This window comes from Cetorhinus maximus, chromosome 20, assembly GCF_964194155.1.
Source record: "Cetorhinus maximus chromosome 20, sCetMax3.hap1.1, whole genome shotgun sequence".
Classification (NCBI taxonomy): domain Eukaryota; kingdom Metazoa; phylum Chordata; class Chondrichthyes; order Lamniformes; family Cetorhinidae; genus Cetorhinus; species Cetorhinus maximus.
This window is the reverse complement of record NC_135898.1, coordinates 63,621,126-63,644,046: the sequence shown is the minus strand read 5'-3', so window position 1 is coordinate 63,644,046 and position 22,921 is coordinate 63,621,126. Positions and strand designations below refer to the sequence as shown.

Below are 22,921 nucleotides of genomic sequence, written 5' to 3'. Positions count from 1 at the left end.
ATGACGACCAGATATTTTGGTCATAATAGGTGTAGCAAAGCACTGTTTCAATTAATGCAAAAACCATAGAGCCTGAAATTCCTCAATCCCTTTAAGGCGAAACTGGTGTAACTCCAGATAGTGCAGGCGGGTGGAATTTTAAGTTAAGTCAGATATGCCAGTATTACATTGGCCAAATATACACACTAAATTCGGGTGGACCTTGGTGCCCACCCCCAAAGTGATGGATGTACATAAATGACAGAAAACTGAGGGTAAAAATTAAAAACAAAACTGCGGATGTTGGAAATCCAGAACAAAAACAGAAACAGAACTACCTGGAAAAACTCAGCAGGTCTGGCAGCATCAGCGGAGAAGAGCACAGTTGATGTTTCAAGTCCTCATGACCCTTCAACAGAACTAAGTAAAAATAGGAAAGGGGTGAAATATAAGCTGGTTTAAGGGTTTGGGGGTGGGGGAGTTGAGGGGGTGGGGGGGAAAGAATGGGGGGGTTGTTGGGACAAGCAGCCAGTGATAGGAGGAGATAACCAAAAGATGTCACAGACAAAAGAACAAAGAGGTGTTGAAGGTGGTGATATTATCTAAAGGAATGTGCTAATTAAGAGTGGAGAGCAGGACAAGCAAGGTACAGATAGCCCTAGTAGGGGTGGGGTGAAATAAGACTAAAAGGGCATAAAAAGTATAGATAAACGATGGGTGGAAATACATTTAAAAATAATGGAAATAGGTGGGAAAAGAAAAATCTATATAAATTATTGGAAAAAACAAAAAAGGGGGGAAGAAATGGAAAGGGGGTGGGGATGGAGGAGAGAGTTCAAGATCTAAAATTGTTGAACTCAATATTCAGTCCGGAAGGCTGTAAAGTGCCTAGTCGGAAGATGAGGTGCTGTTCCTCCAGTTCGCGTTGAGCTTCACTGAAACAATGCAGCAAGCCAGAATTTTTGCCATGAAACCCTAAAGCAGCACGGCCCCAAGATAATCCCCTCTCTCTGCCCTGATGAACCTTGCTCCTCTCCCACACCCTCTTCTCCCCACTCAACGGGGCCTGCCAACCTGACGCTGGCAAAACTCCGGACTTCACTTAAACTCCAGGTCCATGGCATCTCTTCCTTGGGGACTGCCTGTAGTCCCAGCAGTGACCATCACTCCTGGTGGCGCCACTGGAACTGGAGAGCTGCTGGCCATTTGATTGGCTGGCAGCTCTCGGAGACTGGACTTTAACCCATGTTTGGGGGATGGGGATGGGGTGGCCGGGGGCGGAAGTCCCTTCTCGAGCTAATTAATGGCCCATTGCCCATTAAATTGCTGCAGGGTTTCCCAGTAAAACAGAGGATATGCTCACCCCTAACTTCTCAGTTGGAAGTGTGCAAGGCCACGGCCTCTGTGCGAAGTTTTGACCCACATGACTTAACCTAAGCCTTTAGAGGAGATGATTAAGTTAGCCGCACTTCATCTCAAAGCTGTAGGTTTAAGCTCCAAAAAATATCTGAAATCATCTTTGACTGGGAGCTCTTAGAAACTGTTTCACCTTTTCACCTGGTAGCATTTAGGAAACTTTTGGGATGGAACTTCTTTGCAGGAATTTTCTGTCTCTAATGCTCCCCCTGCCTCCAACCTTTCTGAGTCATTGCAGGCTGGATTTGCACAGCCTGTATGCCTCTGGATATTTAAATGATCAATCTCGATGTAGAATTTAGGCTAGGACTGGGATCCCATGATGGTAGAATTTTGGGTCCTGTATGTTTACTTTTTGAAACATGCAGTCTGGAATATTTTGAAATGAGCCAGTAATTCATTTCGATGAACTCATGACTCTCTTCAGAACGATCCAAATTGAAAGTCCAGAATTGCCTGACGTTTGCCTCTAGTGCTACCCTCAACGGGTTTTCAATAAGACATGCCACCAGCAGCCAATCCTGGAGCAATTGATGGGGAGCTTGGGGAAGTTAGCAGCTCAGGCATAGGGAGGGCGAACCAGTGGAAAGTAACATACAAAGAGAGGAAACATTTTAAGAATTATAAACAAGTTCCCCCTCTTCTATTTAAAAAGACTCACAGGATGGGCTTACAGCTCAGAAGTCAGTCACTCCTAAATGGAGAAAATACACGAGTGGCAGATTGTTTCAGAAGCGCACGAAGGAGCGAAGTCAATGAATGACTCAGACACAAGTGAAATAGCCAGTAGTAACTTGGTCAGTTTAGTAGGTGAGCTGTCATGCAGATTCCCTTCTGGGCAGTCATGGAGAGTTGAGCGCAAGGAAGGTGGCATGGTTCAGTTTGAGGACAGCATTGAGGATGGGCTGACAGTCACTTCAGTGGCTAATCAGAAGTTCACCCTATCTATTGTGCTATAATAATTTTTAGCATTATATAATGGCCTTTGAGAAATACACGTGGCCAGGTTTACACCCAGCCTCCTGAACCCACCCCTTGCCTGTGGGTTTTAGGCCAATTTCCCAGGTTAGAATTATTTCCATAATTTCAACAGGCTCCCAACCTCTGCTGGTGAACCTGAACAAGGTGGGTGGAAAAATGGCTGTGGGAAGCCGCAGAGGTGGAATCTTCTGCAATCTATAGTGATATATTTGGAGCAGGGAAGGCATTTAATCGGGCTGGAAGATGGCAGGCGAACACCCCACTGCCTTCTCACCTCCACCCTGATTAAGTTGGAGCCTGTGGATAGCCTTCCTGCCTTGCCACTAATTAAGACCCTTAAGTGGTCAATTAATGACCGCTTAAGGGCTTCATCACGCTGCCGCTAGCATTAAACCAGCTGTGGGCTGCCCTATCACCATGCAGGGAGCACGAAAAGTAAACCTGTGCGGGCTGCTTGTTATCTCCCAGGGAGCGGTGGGGGGGGGGTCCCTCCTTCAAAGGCACTTGGTGCCTGAGGGACTCTGCATCAGGAAGTGCGGGAGGCCACTGAAAATCAACCCCCTTGCCCTTGCTGCTGAGCGCTCCTACAATCCCCCTATGCCACGACCCCCACCCCACAAAACTCCTTCCGCCATTTCATACCTATGACCGGGATCACTCTGCCATGCTAGGCCTCAGGTCGGCGTTGTTCTGACTGCAGTCGCTGCCTCACTGGTGAAGCTGTTGAGTAGCTCTCGGTAGGCGGGATCACCATCGCCAGGATGGTGGGATCCTGGGGAAAGGCCCGGCGGTGGCCTCTCATCTGCCTGCATTGGCTTGTGGTTTGGCAGTAAACCCTTCTGTGGATTCAAAAGCAAAATACTGTGGATGTGTGAAATCCGAAATAAAAATAGAAAACCCTGGAAACACTCAGCAGGTCTTGCGGCATCTGTGTACAGAGAAACAGAGTTATCCGTTCAGGTCTGTGAGCTTTCATCAGAACAGTCTAGATTCTGTGCTGACTTTGTTCTAAAGTGAGTCAGTTGAGGTCAAGACGCTTAGAGTCCGGTGTAAACGGATTTGGGCCTAACCAGCATTTGGAGTTTAGGAAACTTCAATTACATAGAATGATACAGCATAGAACGAGGCCATTTGGCCCATCACGTTTCTCTGGCTCTTTGAAAGAGCTATTCAATTAGCCCCATGTTCTTTCTCCATAACCCTGCATTTTTTTTTCCTTTTTAAGTATCCATCCGGTTTCCTTTCCCTATGTGACAGTTTATCCTGTGTCTCAGAATTGATTCTAATAATTTGTCCACCACTGAAGTCAGACTGACCGGCCTATAATTATTTGGCCTACCCTTCGCACCTTTTTTAAATAATGGTACAATGTTCTCAGACCTCCCATCCTCTGGTACCTCGCCTGTATCTAGTGAGGATTGGAAAACAATCCTCAGAGCGTCTGCTATTTCCTCCCTGGTTTCTTTAACAGCCTGGGATGCAATCCATCTGATCCTGGTGACTTCTTCACCTTCAAGGATGACAGTCCTTTTTGTACTTCCTCTCTCACTATGCTTACTGTATGTAATAATTCACACTCCTCTTTAACTAGAATGTCAGCATCATCCCTCTCCTTTGTGAAGACAGAGACAGAGTGCCTATTAAGAACCCTGCCCACATCTTCTGCATTCACGCACAAGTTACCTTGTACACCTCTGATAGGCCCAAACCTTTCCTTAGTTAACATCTTGCTCTTAATGTATTGATAAAAGACCTTTGGGTTTTCCTTTGCCTGAAGGAGAAAAATCCCACCTTCTCGAGTATCTCCACATAGCTAAAGTCACTCATCCCTCATACCATTCTAGTAAATCTCTTCTGCACCTTCACCAAGAGTCAACTATCTGATATCCTTTCTCCTAAAGTCATGTCCAGAATTGGATACAATATTCCACCCGAGGACTAACCAGCGATTTATAAAGGTTTAACATAATTTCCTTGCTTTTGCGCATTATTTATAAAGCCCTAATTTAAAACCCTTCTCAACTTGTTCTGCCCCATTGTGTATGTGAACCCCAGATCTCTGTTTCTGCGCCTCCTGTAAAATTATACCATTTAGTTTGTATTGCCTTTCCACATTTTTGCTTTCAGAATGCATCACTTAACACTGATCTGCAGTAAATTTAATTTGCCTGTGTCCTCCTGAAGACTGCGACTAAGCTCTTCACTTCATTAGCTTGGAAGACACTGTTTCAGCGAATGATTCCCTCTCCAGTCACATTCAGATCTTCCATGCCAATGGAGATAGATTATTTGCTAGTGAACAAACCACACGTGTGCATTAAGTGTTCAGGTTTAGTATTACTAAGAGATTTGGCAAAATGTCATGTTTTTGGTTATTTTTGTACCTGAGAAGTTAAAAAATCTGTAATCAAGTGGAATTGGCAGTATGGATTCCCAACTACTGTCCAATTATTAATTTTAATAAATCTGGTTCATAGTTTATAAGCTGATTCACAGTGTGTTTATTCCTTTACTAATTGAAGTCTAGGGGAAGACAAACAGTGTAGTGTCAAATAAGTGAGTTAAATACAATGGCCAATGTTTCTGTTTGGCTCTGGGCAGTGACATGTTGCCAGATGCTGTACATTTCAAGTTACACTGCAGCTTGTAGAGAGCACGGGCTCATTTTACAGAACTGATGATTAAGGTTGAGAAGAGTAAGCTATCTTGTGAAGCCCTCAAAATGTAACAGTCTATCACAATTTGTGCACAACTTCCTTTCAGCAAGGCTTTTAGAGGCTTCACCAAGCCCTTCACAGTGCTAATTATTTCTGTGCCATTTTTTCCATTGTTTGCCTATCATTGAAGGTGTTAATAGCACAAATTTCAATCCATTTTCACAAATAAAATGACTTTATTTTGTAACTCATAACAAAATCTTTTATTAGTCTTAATATCACGAGGAAAATGTCAGCTAAATCTCGGTTTGGTATCAATTTTTCAGGTACGGTTTACTATTTGTAGAAAAGAAATTATAACACTCCGCAGTTCCTTCTGTGCTTTTGATATGATTTCCATAGCTCACTAATATCAGTGTTATTTGATTTCAAGGAAAAGGGCAGAGACTAGCTTGACAAGGCATTTAATATTCTCTGATTTAGAGCAGCACATGTGATTTGTTTTAATATTCATTCATGGGATGTGGGCATCGCTGGCTGGGCCAGCATTTATTGTTCATCCCTAGTTGCCCTTGAGAAGGTGATGGTGAGCTGCCCCCTTGAACTGCTGCAGTCCATGTGGTGTAGGTACGCCCACAGTGCTGTTAGGAAGGGAGTTCCAGGATTTTGACCCAGTGACAGTGAAGGCAATATGTTTCCAAGTCAGGATGGTGGGTGACTTGGAGGGGAACTTCCAGGTGGTGGTGTTCCCATGTATCTGCTGCCCTTGTCCTTCTAGATGGTAGTGGTCGTGAGTTTGGAAGGTGCTGACGAAGGAGCCTTGGTGAATTCCTGCAGTGCATCTTGTACATGGTACACACTGCTGCTACTGTGTGATGGTGATGGAGGGAGTGAATGTTTGTGGATGTGGTGCCAATCAAGCGGGTTGTTTTGTCCTGGATGGTGTCAAGCTTCTTGAGTGTTGTGGGAACTGCACTCATCCAGGCAAGCGGGGAGTATTCCATCACACTCCTGACTTGTGCCTTGTAGGTAGCATACAGGCTTTGGGGAGTCAGGTGATGAGTTACTTATTGCAGGATTCCGAGCCTCTGACCTGCTTTTGTAGCCACAGTATTTAGATGGCTGGTCCAGTTCAGTTTCTGGTCAATGGTAATCCCCAGGATGTTGATATTGGGGTATTCAGTGATGGTAATGCCATTGAACGTCAAGGGATGATGGTTAGATTTTCACTTGTTGGAGATGATCATTGTCTGGCACTTGTGTAGTGCAAAAGTTACTTGCCACTTGTCAGCCCAAGCCTGGATATTACTGCATTTGGACATGGACTGCTTCAGTGTCTGAACATTGTGCAATTATCAGTGAGCATCCCCACTTCTGACCTTATGATGGAAGGAAAGTCATTGATGGAGCAGCTGAAGATGCTTGGGCCGAAGATTCTAGCCTGTGGAACTGTTGCAATGATGTCCTGGAGCTGAGATGGCTGATCTCCAACAACCACAACCATTTTCCTTTGTGCTAGGTCTAACTCCAACCAGTGGAGAGTTTTCCCCCTGATTCCCATTGCCTCCAGTTTTGCTAGGGCTCCTTGATGCCATACCATGTCAAATGTGTCCTTGATGTCAAGGGCAGTCATTCTCACCTCACCTCGGGAGTTCAGCCCTTTTGTTTTGAACCAAGGCTGTAATGAGGTCAGGAGCTGAGTGGCCCTGGCAGAACCCAAACTGGGTGTCAGTGAGCAGGTTATTGCTAAGCAAGTGCCACTTGATAGCACTGTTGATGACCCTTTCCATTACTTTACTGATGATGGAGAGTAGACTGATGGGGCGGTAATTGGCTGGGTTGGATTTGTCCTACTACAGAACATAGTTGGGCAATTTTCCACATAGCCGGGTAGATACTAGTGTTGTAGCTGTACTGGAACAGCCTGGCTAGGGGCACAGCAAGTTCTGCTGTAAGCTCATCATTTGCACCATTCTGGGAGTGTAAATGGGTCATGAGAGAACTGAAACCCTTGTACCTTTCCCTTACTGTCCATAATAAGCGCAGATTTTGGAGAGGAAGATTTGTGTATTTCTTTTAGCCCCTGGAGTGTGTGGTCAATTTAAATAACAGCAGCAAACTTTTGTGAGTTTAAATAAAGAGGACTTTCTATTCACACATTCACCCCGAAAGTCTAAATGCTACGTCAGTCATTCAGTGCGCGCACATGCACACGTGGATGCACATACATATATACACACACACACACACACCCCCAAGAATAAATATAGTTAGAGAGAACAGGGCACTTTTACAAGGTGGAAACAAAAGAATACTTTGTAGTTCACGTGTCTGGCTCATTATAGAACAGTCATTGCAGGTCTGATAAAGCAAGGAGTCTTTTCCACTCTTGAATTGTAGTTTGGATGAGTTCAGATAGTTGGATTTGGATATCAGGATTAATGCAGGATTCCCTCGAAGAGATGAAGGTTCAGCAGGTCACAAAGTTAGGCACTTGTGGTTTTTGTTCCTGGAGGCCAAATTTCTTTACAGGTGAACTTGGATTGAGGATTTAGGCTTGGAGGCTTTTTAAGATGTAGAAGCCTCCAAATTTAAAAAGACTTTGGTGATACTGCCTTGGTCTGAGCTGATATTCTGCAGTGGTGATGTTTGCAGACTACTCAGGTCTCTGGGTTTTCAGATAATAAAGGATTTTGATATCAGAAGCCAGTTTTGGTCACATGATCAACAGTTGTCTACCCAGAATGACTTAAAAGAGAAGAGCCATTGCTATACAATGGAGATAGATAATGGCTCTTCATACCCACTTGTGGATGAGTGGTTTGCTGCAGTTCTCCTGTTGTTGAATTGGAAACTTTTTCCAGAATTGCACTAAGTGCGGTAGCGGGCGGGTAAAATGGGGTCCTACCCACCGACGAAAATGGCGGGTTTTCACACCACATCTTCCTGAGCCCACCACATTATTTATGCATTTCCAGGAAACACGCCATTTCCACGGTAGGCAGGCTCTCATTTGCCCGCTGTTGCATCACGACGGCCATCTTTGAAAGGCAGCCTCCTGCAAAGCGCTCATCACCACCAGCTCACCATCGCTGTCCGGGAGACATGGCCAGCAAAGGCAAAAAGACTGCTGCTCCCAGCTTCAACAACGGGTCCCTCGAGTGACTGCTGGATGCCGTGGAGGCCCACCGGGTTTGCTGTACCCCCACTCTGGCTGCAGGATGGGTAGCAATGTCACCAAACCGGCTTGGGAGGTGGTGGCAGCGGTGGTCACCCTGCAAAGAAGTACAGCCACCTAGTGCCACAAAAGGATGAATGATCTTCCCATGTTCCGCCTGGATAAGTCACTCTTTTTATCATTCCCAACTCACGCACTCTCAAACCTGTCACACATCCACAGGGCCCTCACTCTCTTCCAGAGCAAGAGACATTACCATTCACTCTTTCACACACACACTGTCCTTATCCCATTTATGGGACCACTCACCACCCACACATGCCAGGCATACTTATCATCTGGCCCAGCAGGCGTCCTGATCTCTCCCCATCTCTATCCTTGCAGCACAAACTGGTTCACAACAGGAGGGAAAGGTCACAGACAGATGGAGGGATGCCGGAAATCAAATTTCTGACAGAATTTGAAAACAGAGCCATCCAGCTGGCCGGTGATGACCGAGACCGGTCCTGTGCTGTCGGTGAGGTCGGCGCTGCTCTACCAAGTGAGGGTCAGGCAGTGCAACATCCATCAGAAAACCATACCATGAGTGATTTGTCCTGTTTTGCCATGCACTAATTATCTCCCCTTGCTTTCGCAGGCACATCTGTCAAACAGCCGACAGAGCCCAAGACTCAGGGCCTCCAATCAAGGTCCGAAGAAACCTCTGAAGAGGAATCCAAGGGCACCCTCCCTGAAGTCCTGTCACAACGCTCACCCACACCCTCCACCAGTGCAGAGATAAACACCTCAGTGGGGCCTAGCTTTAGAGTAGCTTCAGGACCACAATCTGGTGAGCACATCGCACTTTCCGATGTGCAGCAGGTGGAGGCAGGGACTCTTCAGGTCCCCGGCACTTGGAGGATTGCTGGAGGCCAGAACGTTGCTGAGTCCGAGTCAGATGACGAGCCTCTGGACTCGGTCAAGTCACAGTTGCAAAGGCAAGCTCGGGAACAACAGGAAAGGATGTCCGCTGCACCCCTTTGATTGCAAGACATGATGGAGGAGTCTGTCCGTCTTCAGGCTGAGGTGATAGTGCCAGCATTGCAATGCACCGAGGTCAACACTGGCAGGATAGCGGCCGCCATGGAGACCTTGGTCCAGGACGTCACTCCTGTACTGCTGCGCGGGCTTAACTCCATCGCTGATGCCATAGTTGGCCTCAAACAGTGTGTACGTGAGAGGAGTGCTAGGCACCTCAATCTCACTCCAGCTACCCCTTCCACTCTCAGAGTTGGCCAGGGGCCCTCGGACACCCATAGTGGGGAGGATCAGCAGGTGGGCTCTCCGGGGCCATCCACCCAGGTGACTCTGGGAGTGACCGGCCCATCCGAATCCTCTCTTCCTGTGACCTCCGCAGCTCCAGCTTCACAGGCCGAGGAATGTGCCACTGCCACACAGCAGGACCCCAAAAACAGGCCGGGGCCCTCCAAGTCTCGGCCCTCCAGAGGAGGCCCGCCAAAGCCACCACAGTCAGGGTGTCACAGTCAGCAGGCTGCCTCTACCTCTGCTGTGGATGTCTGGGGGGCACAAAGATATAGTGGCAGGGTTAGGAAAGTTAGGTAAAAGTAGTTGCACAGCCTGGCCAAGGGTGTTGATCACTTGTACGTACTGTTCACTGTTGTCAATAAACTCCTAAGAATGTCTCTCTGCCTATGGCCCCTTGACCTGATGAGCAGTATTCTTTCTTGTCACTCAGATGTGAAACCTTTCTGCACAAGATAAAAAAGCAGGTGTCTCAGTCCAGGGCCTCTTCCCCATACTCTGTGCAGCCTTCAGACCACAGTGATAGTTCAGCCTCACACTCCCTGGACATATTACTGATGCCTGCACCTCGGTCATTGTTGCCAGAATGTAGTGGGCAGGCAGCACAGAGTTCCGCCATTCTCTCTGTGTGCTTTCAGCATCTTTAAGGTGGGGCTGGCCCCTATCACACCAGCATCTGCGACCAGTGATGCTGTGCACCAGCTCCTAAAGGGCTGAGGTGCTGAAGCGGACACAGCATTAGATGCGTCTAAAGTTTCATGGCTGCATCTCTGAGATGGCCCTGATCATGGAGGGCAAGTGAGCAGCCAGGTAGGAGTCAGACATCCTCAGAGGCTATGTGAAAATTTGAGTATCCTCACTGCATGTTGTCATCATCCTTCTGCGATCAAGCGACTATTAGGACCTCCACTGCATCTCCATGACAGGAGTATTCTCACAGAAGGTATTGGCGCTACAATAAGTCAGACTGGAGTCAAACGTTCACAACTGTGATGAGGATCTATGGGGTCACCTCACTGCATGTCGTCATCATCCTCTACAAATCTTGCAGCCAAGAGGGCCTTCTGAGTGCGCCTGCCTCGTCTAGCCACTGCGGGAGCCTCATTCCTGTCACCGTCTCATCTGAAGACCCCCTCGCACGCATCCTCCTCGTCGTCACCATCGAGGACTCCCTCACCCTCATCCCCATCAGCATCCTCCTCATCGGAGAAGACGTGCATCTCCTCCTCAGCCAGCTCGTCTCCCCGTTGGAGTGCCAGGTTGTAAAGGGCGCGGCAGACAATGATGATGTGTGACATCCTCTGCGCACTGCATTGCGGGTTTCACCAGAGCGGTACAGGCACTGAAACCGCACCTTCAGTATCCCAATGGTCTGTTCCACCAAGTTCTGAGCTGCCTCATGAGCCTCATTATAGCGTCGCCCTGCTGCAGTGTGAGGCTGCCGCATGGGTGTCATCAGCCACGGCCTCTGCGGGTAGCCCTTGTGCCCAAGGAGCCAACGCTGCAGCCTCTGTGGACCTTGGAAGACTGCAGGGATCTGCAAGTGGCTCAGGATGTAGGCGTCGTGCACACTCCCTGGAAACTATGCACATACCTGCAGGATGTGTTTCTGGTGGTCACGTACCAGCTGCACGTTAAGTGAGTGGAAGCCCTTGCAGTTGATGAAGTCCACAGAGTGTAGCGATAGAGACCTGAGCGCCACATGAGTGCAGTCAGTCGCACCCTGACCTGTGGGAACTCCGAGATTAGGGTGAACCCAATGGCCCTTGCATCCTGGCTGTCCCGGTCCCGGGCGAAATGCACAAAGTTGTGTGCCATGGAGAAGACGGTATCCATGACATCATGGATGCATTTGTGGGTGGCGGATTGTGAAATCCCACAGAGATCACCTGTGCAGCCCTGAATGGACCCACTGGCATGGAAATTGAGCACCGCAGTCACTTTCACAGCCACTGGCAGTAGGCCCTCCATGTCCCCTTGGCGCCAAGTCCTACAGTAAGTGGCAGATGTGAGACACCCGGTCCCTAGACATGCTCAGTCGTCGGCAACACTGGTTCTCAGTCATCTGCAGGAATGGCAGGCAGCATCTATAGACCCTGAGTGTCACTAGGCACCGACCAGCCACGGCTCGCTGTCGCTCCTGGGCAGCGTGTGCGGGAGCCCCTGCTGCCTCTTCTTCATGAGGTTGCTGCTCGCTCCTGCCTTTGCACAGCCAGGTGCCTCAGTCACTCTCTCCTCCGTCTTCTATGGTCTCTGGAGGCCGTCAGGCATACAGCTAGGTCACCAGGATCCATGATCCTGACATGGTCCTCCTGCAGCATGAAAGAGAGAGACGTGGTTATCATGGCTGTACTTAGCACCTTTCCTGGCCCTGTGTGATGGCCCCTTAATGCTTCCCGGAGAGTGCTGGTCACCCCTCGGATGACCAGAGGTGAGTGCACTGTATGGCTGCCTTGTCGACCTGCGACATGGGGGACACTGGTCCAAAGCAGGATGCTGAGATTGCAAGGGGCTGTGAACGCCTTCAGCAGTGACTGCTACATGGCCAGTGTTGGCGAGGAGATTGTACAATGTGTGCAGCCCAACTGCTCCACGGTCCAATAAAGTGGTGGCGGACTCAAAGTCTGCGGGGGTGGGGGGTGGTAAGGTATGGAGTGCTGGGTGGCCCTTTGGTGCCTCTGCATTGCTTGGATGGGCAGGCAGACTAAGAGCCTGACCCCAATCATATCACTGTGGCTGCGCCTGATTTGTCTTAGCTGCAGAGGCATGGTCAGTCTATACAGGTGTTCCTAATGTGTGGCCACTTCCCTCGCTTACCCTGCCCCCCACCTCAATTACCTGTGCGTGGATGCAGCGCCAGGGCAGCACTTGGGTGTTGGTGGGGGGAGGGAGGGGGTGTCCTTTGAACAAAGGTATCAAAGGCATTTAGTGCCTTATTGAGGACCTGGGGCAGAGGGTGCGGTGCGGTGGTTGACCCCGACCCCGCTTGTGTGGTTGGGTCCAGATTATTGGAATTTGACAGACATTGCATGCACACAAGCAAATTCAATAAGCTCATTGTATAATTTCATATCTGATGCTTTGGAACTTCAAATATGTACCTGTTTGTAACTGTATCGTGTGATGCACTAGCCAAGCACCCATGGAGACTGAAGATGCCAATGAATTGACCTCATGCCTACTTCCTGTAGTTGAATAATAATTTCTCTTTCTCTGTAGGTTCTAAATGAAGCAGTGGGGGCACTAATGTACCACAATATCACTCTGACCAGAGAAGACTTGGAGAAGTTTAAAGCACTGCGGATAATTGTACGGATAGGCAGTGGCTATGACAACATTGATGTTAAGACTGCAGGAGAGCTCGGTAAGTTGAGTCCCAAGCATTGCATTTAGCGGATACGTCTTTTTTAAGCTTTTTTGTAAAATCTGATTGCAGAGTGATGTTTAAGTCAGCAAGGGAACAGATGTGGTTGCATCAGCATGCAAGTGCTTCTGTAATTTACTAAAGGAGAAACTGAAATGCTGTGTGTGTGAATTAGGTACAAACACAGTCAATGGAAAATGTACTATTGTATTTCTGGGGAGTGTTGGGCTGGGAACATAGAAATATAGGACCTAGGAGCAGGAATAGGCCATTTGGCCCTTTGACCCTGTTCTGCCATTCAGTAAGACCGTGATTGATCTGGTTGTGGTCCACTTTCCTGACTGCCCCCCTGTAAGCCTTGACTCCCTTGTCTGTCAAAAATGGGAGGAGAGCAGAGAGTGGCAAATATATTCAGTAATCTCTTCCTGTCTCTCCTCAACCAATTTGAACCTCTTAGTTTCCATACAATAAAAGAGGATATGAGTTGTTACGTTTCAAAAATAATTATGATTTTGTTAACAAAACTGCATGTCCTCATTAATTGACCTCGCATCAGAATTTATATGTATCCCTTAAACATAAGGCAGAATTTTCTGGTCAGCGTGCAGGGGCGGGCCCAACATGCCGACGCATAAAATGATGCGTTTTGACGTCGGGTGTGTGTCCCAACATCGTTGCGCTGTCTCGTGATGTTTCGTTTGGCGGGCGTGCGTCAGAGTCAGCTGCGCGCCCGCTGATATTTAAACGGCCTATTAAGGCCATTAAGGAGTCATTAATGTAATTGTTAACGCTGCCCGTCCAACCTTAAGGTTGGTGGGCAGGCGAAAAGGCCAAGCGGCCTTCACGTTTTTTAGGAAACCTCATCCACAAGCGGGATGAGGTTTCCTAAAGCTTTCAATAATGAAATAAAAGAAATTTCCGAAATATAAAAACATGTCCCATCTCATGTGACAGTCAATAAATTTTTAATCCATGTATTTACAAATTTCAATAGTGATTCAATCTCCCTGAGGCAGCTCCGTGCCTCAGGGAGATTGAAGCGCTCTTTCGCGCGCATGTGCGAAAGAGCGCTGGCCCCGACTCTCCCTCTTCCCCCCACCCGCACAGGTAGCGCTGAGCACTACCGCTCGTGTCTTATGCTGAACAGGCCTTAATTGGCCCGCCTGCATAAAATGGCGGCGCGGAGCCGATCGCGGGCAGGTGACAGGCTCCACGACTGCCCGCTCCCGCCAAGCCCGCCCGCCATACGAAAAGACCTGCCCATGAAGTTCAAGACATTAAAGCTTCACACAGGGGCTCTTTTCATGGAGATGGTAAGAATGCCACCCTGTGAAATTGAATAGGTTTACAGCAATAGAGGAAGCCAAGTAAAATTGACAACAAATAGAGGGGGAGGGGGAGGTATGGTGGGGTGGGGGGTTGGGGGGGGGGTAGTTGGGTGGTGGCGGTTGTGGGGATTGCACATGCCTCAAGCAGTTTGCACAATTGTACATCCACTTCCTATATGTATGAGAAGGGTCATTTCATGCATCCAACCCCATTGCTGTTGAAGAAACTTAAACACGACTTTGTCACCTCCAAAACTACTTTTAATGCTCTCCCTGCTGGTTTCCCATTATAAATACCAAACCCTTCACCTCACCATTAATGGCAGAGCTACTGCCACCCAACTATCAGGGCATGTCTACTTAAACCTCTCTGGCAGTAGTAAAACCTCTTCAAGATCCATCCCTTAGTGTATGATTTTGGCTGCTTCTCCTAACTTTTCAGATCGGTGACTTCCAAATGAGACCTGTCAGTATAAAAGTAACTTGAGGCGGAATCGTCTGCTCCCGTTGGCGGTGGGCATCATGGCCAGCGTGAGCAGACAATGTGAGGGGAAGGCCAAAAAATCGGTTTTACGCTGTCGTGAAACCAGTTTGCGATCGTCTGCTCCGCCCATCAATGGCAGGTCACGTTTCCCGCTGCCACACGTCGGAAACCTAATTTCAGTACTTTAGCATCTCGTTATAAGTCCTGCTCACCGGAATCATCCCCCCCACGCTGGATCATCCAGGCACCATGCCGACATGTTTCACAACTGTTCATAAGTGACGTGCGCCTGGCACGCTGCACTTCGCTTGGGACTTTGAGGTTTTTTTGCCTGCCTTGTTTCGGACGGCACTCGTGGTCATCAGCGTCAGGCTTCACAGGCAGGACTACATCACTCATAGGCAAGTTTCTACCTACCAGACCAGCCTAAGGCGAGGGTGGCTTTTCAATTGCTGCAAAGCTGGGGCTTGCTCAGGGAAGGGGGAGAAGAGGCCTCAGGCAAGGGAAGAGGCTGAAGGGCCAGGTCTGTACTGGGGAAGTGGGGGATGGTATCCCAGGGGGTGTGTGTGGGCACATGTTGATCTGTGCAAGTGGCCTCAAGATGGTAAGGGCTGAGGAGGCAGCCTCCAGAGGAGATGAGGCCAGATGGAGATGTGAGGGTGTGTGTGAGAGAATGAGTGGTGATGTCCCTTGAGCTGGCAGTGAATGAGATGCCAGTGAATGTGTGATGGGCTTGTAAGTGTGTGAGTTCAGAGTGATGAGATGGTTGTCATACCCTGGTGGCATGGATTAGATCATTCATCCTCTTTCTGCACTGGATGGCCAACCTCTTCTGTGCAGCGTTGGCACTGACCACCGCTGCCACTGCCTCCCAGGCCAGAGTGGTGAGATTCCTGAACCTCCTGCGGCCAGAGCAGGACATCGCAGCAGGCCTCCAAAAGGCATTCCAGTGACGGGTCACTAATCTCTTCTTGGTTTTCAGGGCCATGACTTCACTAGAGCAGTCCTGGATTGCAAGCATTGAGAACTGTGCGCGCGGCTGCAGTTTAGATATAGCACCTAGAGTGAGGAAATGGTGAGGTAGCAGCGGGGCAGATGATTCAGAGGCCACCCGCCAGCGAGACGGTGTGTTTCCTGTGGCTACATAATTAATGCAGTGGGAAGGGGACGAGACAGCGTGAAAATCCGCCATTGTGGCTGGCATGTAAAATGTCTTTTCTCACACCCACTACTGCGCTTAGTGCAAATCTGGGACGACTCAGCCCTTAGTGTTGTGCGGTGATGACACTCCTTGCCCAAAAGCACTTCCGTTGTGTAAGCCCCCCATTGTTAGATTCTCAATGGAACTATTGGTAATTACGTTATCTGGAATGGAAATGAACCACACATTCCCCCAACCTGAGCTGAGTTAATGACAGCCAAAATGGTGGGAGGAATATTGCAATTTGGCCTTGGGACTCCTTGGCTAGGGGAAGTCAGAGAGAAAATCACTCCAATTGCCACTCCTGATTGCTCATGCTTCCATGGTTGAAATAGGCCACTGACATTGGCTGAATGAGCTCAAACATGAAGGATTGCTATGCGTTCAGTCAGTGTGCCTGTATAGCCGTATCTCAGCAGAAGTCAGCAATGAAGGTTGTTTTTGTTCCAAGCTATGGCTGACAGATTTTGTCCATTTTTGTCTTTAATTTAGAATTACACTTTTTTTTTAAAAAAGTTAAAACCCTGATGTACTTAATTTATCAAAGCAACAAAAATTGCAGAATTAGTGTTTTTAGCTTTATTCTGACACTACTAAGTTCAAGCTATCTGCTAGTTAATGGTCTACAAAAACAATGAAGAAAATGATCTGACAGAGCTATTTGCTCCTGATTTTAAGCAATATCCTCATCATGTCTTTACACTTCTGCTTCCTTCTCCCCAAAAATGGATGATCTAAGCCTTTTCCAAATAGTTACAATGCAGGATAAAGCATCTTTATAGGAAGCACAAGGAATGAGATGGCCACTGGTTGTCACTAAAACCCAGGTCAAGGAGTTGGGAAAATCTCCCTGACATTTTGTGAATTCCGTATTGAATACTGGCTTAGAACAAGGGCACATGATTTATGAGCTCTGCTGGAAGTAAGAGTCCTTGCTCTCCAGAGTTGACAAGCAACTTTTTTGATCAAAAAAAATGTACGGTAGTTTTGTATAAATACCTTTTAAGAATCTAACTCAAGGAACCATGTAGTTATTTAGTCTGGATTACTATTTGTAAAGAAAACATGAGCCAAATTAAAGGTCACCAGAGCAAATTGGCAGAGTGCCATTTAATAAACTGTACTCTCTGTTAGAAACAGCCCAGACAGTTGTTGATGCTTACAAGATGCTGATTTAAGTGTATGCCAGATTAAAAACTGAACAAAGAACCCTGTTGTAATGTCTGATATTCTTGTAAAGGGATACATTTTCAAATGTAAAGATGCACTTTAGCTGGTTATTACCTAAATATTTTGCTTAATATGTTTGCTGTGTAGTGCAGCAAGCTAATTGGTAACATACATTTCCTGGAGCTGAAACCTTGCACAGTTTATTCCTATTAAGGGACTGTGTTGTCTCCACAAGCAGAGTAGGGAGGCACCATGATTATTGGAATAGCCTGAGCTGTTGCAGTAATGAAATTAGCTTTGCACATTTGTAAATATTGATGGAAATGTGAGTTTGCTGTCACCTGTACAATAGATAAGTGGAGAATTCAGGAAGATTTTTCTTCTCACTGAATCCTTTTTATATGAAAAACTCATATTTGAAGATGCAGCAACGTCCTTGTTGTAAAAAGTTACTGTGTTTTCACTAATTCCGGTTGTCCATCTTGTTTTGTAACATGGAGTTTCTGTTCTTATATGCCGTACATTCCTTGCAACATAGAGCCCTGAATTAAACAGTCTGTTTGCCCTACTGATTTATTAATTCACCAGAGCTGTTGTTTATGCATTATTTTGATGTAATAAAGCAGTATGGCAATGAATGAAGTTGAGAATTACCACTTACTGACTGTTAGGTTGGTAGGTAAAGAATATTGCAAATATTAACGCTGTTACTTGTCTGTTATGTTTTTACCCCAATTCTTGATTGAGTTTTTTGATGAGATAACTAAGATGGTTGATGAGGGTATAACGCGGTTGATGTGGTGTATATGGACGCCCAAGAGTTTTGATAAAGTGTCATATAATAGATTTGCCAGCAGGATTGAAGCCCATGGAATAAAAGGGACAGTGGCAGCATTGATACAAAGTTAGCTGAGTGACAGGAAACAAAAAGTAGTCCTGCACAATTGTTTTCCTGACTGGAGGAAGGTATGGAGTGGAGTTCTCCAAGCATCTTTCCTGAGACCACTGATTTTCTTACATTGATAGCCTAGACTTGGGTGTGCAGGTTACTATTTCAATATTTGCAGATGGCGCAAAATTTGAAGTATTGTGAACTATGAGGAGGATGATGATAGACTTCGAGAGTACGTAGACAGGTTGGTAGAATAGGTGGACAAATTGCAGATGAATTTAATGCAGAGAAGTGTGAAGTAATAGATTTTGATAGGGAAAATGAAGAGAGGCAATATGAAATAAAATGTAAAATTCTAAAGAGGGTGCCGGAGCAGAGAGACCTGTGGGGCTCATGTACGTAAACTGTTGAAGGTGGCAGAGCAGATTGTGAAAGTGGTTAAAAAGGCATACAGGATCCTGGGCTTTATAAATAGAGGCAATGAGTACAAAAGCACAGAAGTTAAGATGATCTTTTATAAAACTCTGGGTTGGCCTCAACTGGAGCGTTGTGTCCAGTTCTGGGTACTGCACTTTAGGAAGGATGTGAATGCTTTAGAGAGGGTGCAGAAAAGATTTACAAGAATAGTTCCAGAGTAGAGAGACATGGATAGGTTGCAGAAGCTGGAGGTAGAGGAGAAAAGATAGAGGTATTTACAATCATGAGAGGTCTAGACAAAATTGATGAAGAAGCTGCTCCCATTGGCAGAAGGGTCGTGAACCAAAGAACTCTGCTTTAAGATGATTGGCAAAAGAACCAACAGCGACATGAGGTGTTTTACACAGCAAGTGGTTAGGATCTAGAACGTGCTGCCTGAGAGTGTGGTGGAGGCAGATACAATCGGGACTTCCAAAAGGGAAAACTGAAAATTTGCCAGGCTACGGGGAAAGGGCAGGGGAGCAGAGACACAACGGGTCAAATGGCAAGCTCCTATGCTGTAACCATGTTGTGATTCTGTGATTTCAATCATGTGACATCTTGTTCCTGTACATTTGTTTCTATTATGCAATGGGTGAATTGCCATTATACTTCAGGCCCACAGTCAACATCAGAAACATCCCTCCAGACCTGGTATTATCCATAACAACTATCTGCTTGGCTCAGTTAGTACCATGTTGCCTCTGAATCAGAAGGTTGTAGTTCCAAGCCCCACTCCAGGCTTTGAGCACATTAAGCTGGCACTCCACTCCAATACTTGAAGGAGTACTGGAATGTTGGCAGCCTCATCTGCCTGTTCATGTGGCACTATTTGAAGAGGCCCCTTCAACCAGCACCACCACAAACTGGATTAACTAGTTATTCATCTTAATTAACGTTTGCTGTACATAAATGTGTATGGTTTTGCAGGCAGGAAATGTACGCAGATATAAGGCTCTTAATGAGATACATTTGCTATTTTGATTTTATGTAATTTATAGTTTAAAAGATTTGTAATTTAGGAAACAAAAAAAAACGTAGATTGATTAGAAAAGAACTTGGCGAAGAAGTGGAGGATCCTGTTGTTGTGGTCCACATAAGTAGAACTAGCAATAAGATTCAGTTGGGAGAGTTTGAAGAGCCAGTGTCCAAATTAATAAGCAGAACCTCAAAAAGTAGTAATCTCCAAATTTCTATTTGATCCATGCACAAATTGGCATAGGGACAAACAGATTAGAGGTTTAAATGTGTGGCTGACAGAGTGGTAAGGGAGAAAGGGGCTTCACTTATGGGTCAGAGCCTTCAGTACTGGGCAAGAGGGATGAACTCCACTTAAATCGAGCTGGGTCCAGTGTCCTGGCAAATTAAATAACTAGGGCCATAGATAGGGCTTTAAACCAATAATGGGGAGGCGAGGGTTCAGATAAGGGTAAATTTGCATGTCTGAAGAGAAAATTGAGCACTGCAGAGCTGAGTAGTGCTTTGGATAACACCAAGCAGATTGTGTCAGGAAGGGACAGAGAATTCAATAACAGTAAATAGGGCATTAGTGACCAAGACCACGTCAGGGAGAAATAGTAAAAAGTTAAAAGTAAAGGTGTTATATCCGAATACACGAAGCAGTCATAACGAGATAGATGAATTAATGGCACAGATAGAGATAAATGAGTTTGGTCTAGTAAATATTAATGAGATGTGGTTTGTAGGGTGACCCAAGGTCAGGAACTAAATATTCCAGGGTGCTTGACTTTTGGAAAAGGCATGCAAAATGAAGAAAGAGGTGGGATAGCCCTGGTGATAAAGAATTTGATAAAGTCAGTAGGGAGAAGGGATCTTAGCCCAAAAATTCAAAATGTAGAATCAATACAGGTGGAGCTAAGAAATAACAAAGGGCAGAAAATACTGATGGGAGTAGTTTTTAGGGCCAGCTAAGTTTGATAGTGTTGGACAGAGTATAATCAGGATATTAGAGGAGCATGTAACAAGGGTAATGCAATTATCCTGGGTGACTTTAACCTTCATATGGACTGGACAAACCTTCGTATAGACTGGGCAAACCTAATTGGCAAAAGGAATTTGGAGGATGAGTTCATAGAATGCATTCAAGACAGTTTTCTAGTACTGTATATAGAGGAACCAACTAGGAAACATCGCCTACCAAGCAGGAGTGGTAATGTTGCTGCCTCTCCCGTGGCCTGAGCGGGGTTAGAGGACATCACAGTGGGCCTCCACGGCATTCAAAAGACACTCAAGGGATGCGTCACTACACCTGGGGGCTGCAATCTTCTTGCCTTTTGAGCCATGTCTTCTTTGCAGTAATCCTGGGCGGGAAGCACTGCGAGGTGTGCGTGTGGCTGTACTTTAAATGTAGCGCCCGGTGTGATGGAGCAGCGAGGTAATGGCATGGTGGGCGAATCGGAGTCTGCCCGACATCAAAACAGCGTGGTTTACGGGAATGCATAATTAGTGCGGCAGGATTGGAGTATAACCACATGGCATGAGAAGCGGCCATTGCGGCCAGCGGGTATAATGTCGTTTTTCCCACCTGCTGATCACACTCGGTGCAAATCTGGGACGATTCCGCCCTCTGTTTTAAGGGTTTGTTCAGTAGGTCTCATGAAGAGGTTCAAAGGCTTGTAAGGTTGAACAGTAGTGTTTATTGATAATGTGCAATTATTTACATATGTACAAAGTATAGCTCCAAGTAGGAACTGACTTCTTGACTTTTTTTCCAAACAACTCTGTTTTCTGTCCGCTGTCATGTGTGTGTCTACGTCATACTGTGGGCAGTACTGTTCTCCAGTCCCACATTAACCCTTGCTATGCTGAACACCCTTATACTACAAATTCACTTCAAGTTTGAGAGAGATCTGGTTATGTCTGAAGCTATGGTCTTAAATTTAAATAAAACAAATTACGGAGATTTGAGTGGTGAGTTGGCTGAGGTATTTGAGAAATTAAATTTAAAAATAAAACAACAGAAAAACAGTGGCAACGAATAAAAACTCCATTGGAAAAGTGGTATGTCCATTGCCAACTAGTTAAGGGGAGATGGCAGCGTAGTGGTCATGTTGCTGGACTAATAACCCAGAGGCCCAGACTAATGTCATGGGAACATGGGTTTAAATCCCACTAGGAGAGCTGGTGGAATTTAAATTCAATTAATAAATTTGGAATATAAAGCTAGTCTCAGTAATGGTGACCATGAAACTACCATCAGTTGTCATTAAAAACCCATCTGGTTCATTCATGTCCTTTAGAGATGGAAATCTGTCATCCTTATCTGTCATCCTTACCTGTTCTGGTCTACATGTGAGTCCAGACCCATAGCAGTGTGGTTGACTCTTAAGTGCCCCCGAAATGGCCTAGCAAGACACTCAGTTCGAGGGGAAATTGAGGATGGGCAACAAATGCTGGCCTTGCCAGCGACGTCCACACCCCATGAAAGAATAAAGAAAAGAAAAGTAGCTAAGTTAAGGCTAGTATTAGATTAAAAACAGAGGCTTATAATGTTGACAAAAGAATATTAAACCTGAGGATTGGGAGAACTTCAAAAAGTGGTAAAGGAGAACAAGAAATTGATAAAGAGGGAGAAAACAGAAAGGAAATAAGTTATCAAGAAATATAAAACAAATTTTCAGAACTTCTGCAAGTATGTAAAAAGGAAGAGAATAGCAGACGTGTTTGTTGGTTTATTAGAGAGGGAGCCGAGAAATTTTAAAGGGGAGTAAGGAAATGGCAGAGACATTAAACAAATATTTTGAGTCTGACTTTTCAGTACAACATATCAGAAATTATGGAGAATGAAGGTTCTGATGAGGGTGAGACCTTAGAGTAATTAATATTAATAAAGCAAAAGTAATGGAGAAATAAATGGGCTAAACTAAAAGCTGACAAATCTCCTGGTCATGATGGCATAAATCCTATTGCCACAGTATCTTTGAAAATTTATGGGAGGAACACGGGATGCAAAATTTAGTAAGAACCTTAGTATCCACTGTCAGATAGGCAGAGAACGTAAGCTTGAATAGGCGAACAGACTCTCCAACTTCACACACATTTGATATTTAAAAAGGCCATCATTTTAAAATTTTAGCTTTCCTAACAATTTGAAGGCTGCATGGAACTGAAACAGCCTTAAAGCATGCCATGCAGAATTGGTAGAATGGAGCAGATAGGCTGTGGAGGGAACTTTGGAGGAAGGATCAGAGTCACATGCTGCATTTTTTAATTGGTTGTCAAGTTACTGAATTAATAGCTATTTATCATGTGATCCAGACTGGGAATGTACAATTAAAAGTAAAGGAAACACAGCCTTCAGAAGTTTAGAACTAATATTACAACCAGAGCAAAATTCACCCAGTCTCCTTAATGGCTATGCAACCTGAATTTCCTGTGCCCATTCACTTGTGCATTTTGGCTGTGCTGCAGATTCAAACCTGTGTTACTTCTTTCATCCTTGTTTCCTCACTTTGTCCCTCTCAGTATTGAACTTGCATCCCCCTGTCCCCTC

General features: G+C 46.0%; 1 protein-coding gene across 10 annotated transcripts in view; it reads left to right on the top strand.

Moving 5' to 3' along the window:
* The window catches only part of LOC144694436 (C-terminal-binding protein 2), a 312,875-nt gene that overhangs the window by 237,942 nt on the left and 52,012 nt on the right, over positions 1 to 22,921 (top strand). For all 10 annotated transcript variants that reach the window (XM_078564845.1, XM_078564840.1, XM_078564844.1 and 7 more), the window contains one exon: positions 12,733 to 12,877. In XM_078564845.1, the coding sequence (XP_078420971.1) occupies positions 12,733 to 12,877 (145 nt within the window). The remainder of the gene's footprint in view (positions 1 to 12,732; positions 12,878 to 22,921) is intronic.